This window comes from Thermothelomyces heterothallicus (assembly GCF_042370625.1).
Source record: "Thermothelomyces heterothallicus CBS 202.75 unplaced genomic scaffold P884_scaffold_4, whole genome shotgun sequence".
Classification (NCBI taxonomy): Eukaryota; Fungi; Ascomycota; class Sordariomycetes; order Sordariales; family Chaetomiaceae; genus Thermothelomyces; species Thermothelomyces heterothallicus.
Genome location: NW_027192565.1, coordinates 822,460 through 828,136, shown reverse-complemented (window position 1 = coordinate 828,136; position 5,677 = coordinate 822,460). Strand labels below are relative to the sequence as shown.

At 54.3% G+C, this 5,677-nt stretch overlaps 2 protein-coding genes and 1 non-coding gene across 3 annotated transcripts in view; 2 read left to right on the top strand and 1 right to left on the bottom strand.

Moving 5' to 3' along the window:
• Positions 1-1,347: 1,347 nt before the first annotated feature.
• On the bottom strand, positions 1,348-1,446 carry P884DRAFT_t34. Its single transcript has one exon. It is a non-coding gene; the product is annotated as a tRNA-Ser (tRNA).
• A 1,023-nt stretch (positions 1,447-2,469) lies between these two features.
• On the top strand, positions 2,470-4,147 carry P884DRAFT_275513 (uncharacterized protein; the record flags this gene model as incomplete). Its single annotated transcript, XM_069442852.1, has 3 exons — positions 2,470-2,695; positions 2,765-3,140; positions 3,208-4,147. 3 exons carry the CDS (start codon positions 2,470-2,472, stop codon positions 4,145-4,147), a joined length of 1,542 nt encoding a protein of 513 aa, XP_069300107.1.
• Positions 4,148-4,805: 658 nt separating this feature from the next.
• Positions 4,806-5,677, top strand: part of P884DRAFT_193603 (cytochrome c oxidase assembly protein CtaG/Cox11-domain-containing protein) — a gene marked incomplete at both ends in the record, with an annotated part of 1,057 nt that continues 185 nt past the window's right edge. Inside the window, 3 exons of the mRNA XM_069437771.1 lie at positions 4,806-4,843; positions 4,972-5,023; positions 5,193-5,649. Of these exons, the coding sequence (XP_069300106.1) occupies positions 4,806-4,843; positions 4,972-5,023; positions 5,193-5,649 (547 nt within the window). The remainder of the gene's footprint in view (positions 4,844-4,971; positions 5,024-5,192; positions 5,650-5,677) is intronic.

Below are 5,677 nucleotides of genomic sequence, written 5' to 3'. Positions count from 1 at the left end.
GCTATAGTCTAGAGGTAGGATAAGGCCATTAGCAGCGTCAAAAAGGACCTTAACTAAGTCAAGGAGGAGCTTAGGTAACTAAAGGAGGCTTCTATGGTCGCAAATAACAACTATACGGCTACCCTTAACTAGAGAAAGGGAGTAAATAAGAAGATATAGTAGCTAGAAGAAACGATCACCTAGCTTACCAAGCGTATTATAGTAATTACTATACTATAGAAGGCTTCTAGGAGCTAGGAGCCTATAGCTCGCCTACCTCTACTAGCTATTATAGGACGTAATGCTCTTCTAAGTTCGATTACTAGGCTAGTAGCATACCTGCCACCCCTAGCCACTAGCTAGAAATGCCTACGCTTAGACACACCGATATAAGAGAGTCCCTCGCGTAAGAGGGCCGCTAATACGGTCTATAGCAACCGCACCCTAGTTAGGGAAGCCTAGGCCAGGGCCAGAACACTTACGCGGCCCCCTTAGGAGCGTCCGTCGGTAGTGTCGGCATTTATTATAAATTTAGGAACTACTAGGAAGAAGGACTAAGGGATAGACGGATTTACTAATAGGGAGGACAAATAGGACACTTACTAGGATTATTACTATAGACAAATGACTAATATATTTACTAAGTTATAACAGGTCATTATATTTTTCTTTTCGAACCCTGGTACCTATTATAGTATATGGCTATTAGTAGGTTAGATCCGACGGACCTACTAATAGGGATAATAAGCCAGGGGTTATAGATATATATTTAGATAGTATCCCTAAGTGCCTCTAGTACTTGGAAGAATTAACGCATCTTATTACCACTTCTATAGACCCTAACGGTTGGTCTAGGAGTGCCGCCTATAGTGCGAATACCGCTGTGGTGTCGTATCTTGTAGCCAGTCCGAGCTGTAGTCATTTGTAGCCATCGAGCTGTAGTAAAAGCTTTAAAAACTTAGTAAATTATATATTAGGAAAGATTATATAACTTATAATAAAATTAATTTAGAATTGATTTAGAATTAATTCTCTATTTTTTAGGATATTAGTCAGGTTAGCTTAAGCGAGCTCGCTTAAGCTCGCTTAACAGGGGGTTTGGTCAGCTTAAGTACAAGGGGTTTGGTCAGGTCACCTAAGAACTGCTGTTGAGCTGGACCTCGAGAGTTTAACTTCGGACGACCCCTGCCCGTACCTGGAATCAGCGCTCCTAGTGGGAGAGTTCCTTTGCCGCAGCATCGTTAGCACTGTCAAGCGCACGCAGAGGTCCCCGGTAAGCAGAAAATTGAGAAGGAACGAAAAGACAGTGGCAGCAGCTAAGTCGCGCTTGTGGACTTCAAGAAAAAAAAAATCTCGGAGCACCAAAAACGTCACCTGTAGGATTCGAACCTACGCTCCCGAAGGAACTGCCTAAGCAGCTAATTGTGAATTAGCAGGGCAGCGCGTTAACCACTCCGCCAAAGTGACCTTTGGTTGGAGTGACCCTATTCCTTGCTCTACATTACCACAACCCACGGCCCACACTTGATTCCTCCTCGTCTTTCTGTCTCCGCTGCCCCTTTGTATTATTTATTAGTACGATGGTATTAAAGTTACGCCTGGCCTTGGGCAAGTTTGTTCTGGAACGCCTGTAGTTTTCCTCGTGGGAGCTGTTTCAGGCGCATTCGGACCATAATGACACGGCAGTGTCAATGTGGGCAGGAGCGATTGGGCCAGCAGCGTTATGCACGCGCCCCACTGCCTTGTTACCGCCAGCAAAGCCCGAGGCCCTCCTTCCTGGCTGCCGAAAGTCGAGGTTGATGCTCAAACCCCAATTTATCAGACAAAATAACTCCTGCCTGACTAAAAGTTCAAACGCATCCCGGCCTCCGAATGGTCACGGAGATGCGCCTCATAGCCCCAATTATCGACAGTCAATGCCAACCAGCTTCATTGCTCTGTGTCAACTATCGTGCTGTTCGCTTTCTTGCCACCTCTGCCACGTTGTTTTCTCCGAAGATGAGCTGTCTGAAGGGCGGTCTGGTGCCAAGATAACCGAGAATGGAAACACACTTAAGAGCTGAGGCTGCGAATCGCCTCATTCTCGGTGACAAGCGCCTGGATATCCGCTTTGCGGCCCGCATCCGGCCCGCATTGGGATCAGCATTTCCTGCCTTATTTTCGTTGCTGGCCGCCGGGACCCCCCGCTAGCTGAACATGACTGGGTCCGGCGTTGCCAGCCACGCTGCACCCGAAGCCCTGGAGCCCACCCCCCAATTCGATGCCCAACAGCTGCTGCGTGGTGCTTCCAGAACGACCCAGTGATGGGCCGTTGAAGTCGGGGAGCCTGGCTTGATATGTCTCACTACCCCGCTGCTGCCACGGGACCCCGTTTGCAAAACTTAGTCGATACTCGTCCTCGTTTCTCTACGGTTGCATCTCTCATCGTTCTTTTTTTTTTTTTTTTTTCCCTTCTCTCTCTACCGGCCGATTTCATGTCCCGCCAGCACCATGCTGAACCGGGCTAACCCGTATCCTAGGAAGAAGGTGGCGGTTGTTGGCGGTGGCTGCGCCGGGATCGCGGCCTTGTGGGCGTTGAACCGTAGTCCTCATGATGTCTACCTGTACGAGGCCAGTGGCCGCCTTGGCGGGCATACTCAGACGGTGGAGTTCACCAAGGGCAAGTACAAGACCCTGGTTGACACGGGTTTCATCGTCCTGAACACCGAGACATACCGTACGTTACCCGTTTGTTCGGATCTTCAACCGGCTGGCCGTGATGTGCATTGGCTAACTTCCCGAGCAGCAAACTTTCTCAGTTTTCTCAAGAGGATCGGTGTGGAGACGGAACCCACGGAGATGAGCTTCTCTGTGTCCCGAGATCACGGATGGTTCGAGTGGGCCGGCTCCAGCTTGAGTACCGTGTTCTGCCAGAGGGGTAACCTGCTCTCACCGAGCATGTGGCGCATGCTGTTCGACGTGGTCCGCTTCAACAATTTCGCCCTGGATCTTCTGAGGGCGGACGACTCGGCCGATGAGACCATTGGGGAGTATCTCGAACGCCAAGGGTATTCGAAAGCCTTCCGCGACAACTACCTCATCCCCATGACAGCTGCTGTGTGGAGCACAAGCCCGGACAAGTGCGCGCTCGACTTTCCGGCGGCGACACTGGTTCGTTTTCTGTGAGTGGTCACCCTGGATTTCCGGAGAAGCTGGAAGCGCTTGGTTGTGCTGACAGAGCCCTGGCAGGTGGAACCATCATCTGCTCTCAACGGTCGCCGCGCGGCCACAGTGGCTCACCATCAGCACGGGGTCCAAGACATACATCGACAAGGTCATGAAGGGCTTCCCGTCCAACCACTTGCGGCTCAACACGACCGTGACATCGGTGACCAACGACGCTGACGGACGCGTACGGCTGCACACGGAGGGCGGAAAATCTGAGGTGTTTGACCACGTCATCCTGGCGACGCACGGCGACCAAGCGTACTCTATCATTCTCGACTCGGCGACCGAGGAGGAGAAGTCCATTCTGTGCAACTTCCGTACGTCACAGAACGAGGCGGTGTTACATTCGGACACGTCCTTGATGCCCAGGTCTCGGGCTGCCTGGTCGAGCTGGAACTATCTATCCAGATCGACGTGGCTAAAGGGCGAAAGCAACACGGACCAAGTATGCATAACGTACAACATGAACATCCTACAGCACATCCCTCGCGAGGCTTTCGGCGACGTCCTGGTCACGCTCAACCCGTTGCACGAACCGGACCCGAAGACGGTCCAAGGGCGGTACAGCTACCGACACCCGCTGTACACTCCGGCTGCCGTCCGGGCACAGCAGCGGCTCGACTCGATTCAGAACAGGCGCGGTATCAGTTACGCCGGAGCATGGACGAAGTATGGGTTCCACGAAGACGGCTTCAGCAGCGGACTGCGCGTGGCGGTGGAGCACCTCGGCGCCACCATTCCGTTCGAGTTCAAGGACTCGACGTGTAGCCGCGGTGAAAGGCCGAAGCTGACGCTCTTGGACTACATCGTGAGACTGTTGATTTCACTGGTGCAGATGTTTTTTCTCGACATACTGGATGGGATGGTGCATGTGGTGAACAGGTCAACAACGCGGCGGCTGGCGTTGAGGGTAAACAGTCCGGCAAGCATCAATGGGCGGTTGCATGAAAAGGAGCACTGATTTTTTTTCCCATTTTCTTCTCTTTTTTTTTTCTTTTTTCCTTTTTTTTTCTTCAGAGGGTATCGGATTGCATACCGGACGTTAGGTTCAATATCTCAGGCACGATCTCGCGAATTGAGATGCACCGTTTTGCAACGGAACTCGATTGGCTGTTTCCTCTTTTGGCAATCTTGTTGTAAGTGGCCTGCCCGTGCACCAACACTGGAAAACCTAAGCACTGCAGGGCCCCACTAAGCAGCCGGCAGCACCCGCTCGCCAAGAAGCTCGCGTTCCCCTCCCGCTGCCGTTCGCGGGTCGGATGATCCATTCCCGACCAGACCGAACAACGAGCCTCCGGCAAGCCGCAACCTCCGATGCCATGAGCTCAATACCGCGCTTTGCGCAGCGGGTAGTCGCTGAAGCGTCCTCCAGCTGGTACTGCCTCTTCTGCCGGCGGGCCGGCGCTCAATGGCAGCAGCAGCCGCCTGCTGCTTCGAACTCTGCGAGAGCGAGAACAACAAGCAGGTCGTGGTCGTCGTCCGGCTCCAAGCGGCTCTTCTCGGAGAGCTTCCCTAGGCGGCAACAGCAACAGCAACAGCAGCAGCTGCGACAGCAACATCAACAACATCAACAACAGCATGGGGCAAAACCGGGGGGAACGGCGCCGGGGATGGACGAGATGAGCGAGGAGTACAAGAGGCGGAACCGATCGACTGCGTAGGGCTTCCTTGTTTTCTTGTCCTTTCGGATCGGGGCGGTATCTGCATGGGGGGAGGGCGAAATGGTCTGGGAGTTTGCTGCGGGCTGCGATGGCCGGGTGTTGACTGGTATGCTTTGCGTTGCAGGTATTACACGATCAGCATCATCCTGGGGACGGTCGCTCTCTCCTATGGCTCGGTGCCCATGTACAAGATGGTACGTCCCATTTCCCTCCCCAAATAACCCATAACCCCCCCCCCCCCCCCGGGGGGGCCCACGACGCCAAATACACACAATCCCACCATCATGTAACCATCCATCCGGACCTTAACTAACCCGACGCACCTCGTCCTTCTCCGGTCCTTAGATCTGCCAAACAACCGGTTGGGGTGGCCAGCCGGTCCGCGCGCACGGTACCGCCACCTCGGAGACGTCGCCCGAAGAGCTGGCCTCGCGCCTCGAGCCCGTCAAGGACGCGCGGCGCATCCGCGTGACCTTCTCGTCGTCCGTGTCGGACGTGCTGCCCTGGAAGTTCACGCCGCAGCAGCGCGAGGTGCGCGTCCTGCCCGGCGAGACCGCGCTCGCCTTCTACACGGCCACCAACCTGTCCGACAAGGACATCGTCGGCGTCGCCACCTACTCGGTCACGCCCGCCCAGACGGCCCCCTACTTCAGCAAGATCCAGTGCTTCTGCTTCGAGGAGCAGCGCCTCGCCGCCGGCGAGACCGTCGACATGCCCGTCTTCTTCTACCTCGACCCGGACCTGCTCAACGACGTCAACATGCGCAACGTCCACACCGTCACGCTCAACTACACTTTCTTTAGTAAGTCGCTCGCTTCCTCCCCCCCCCC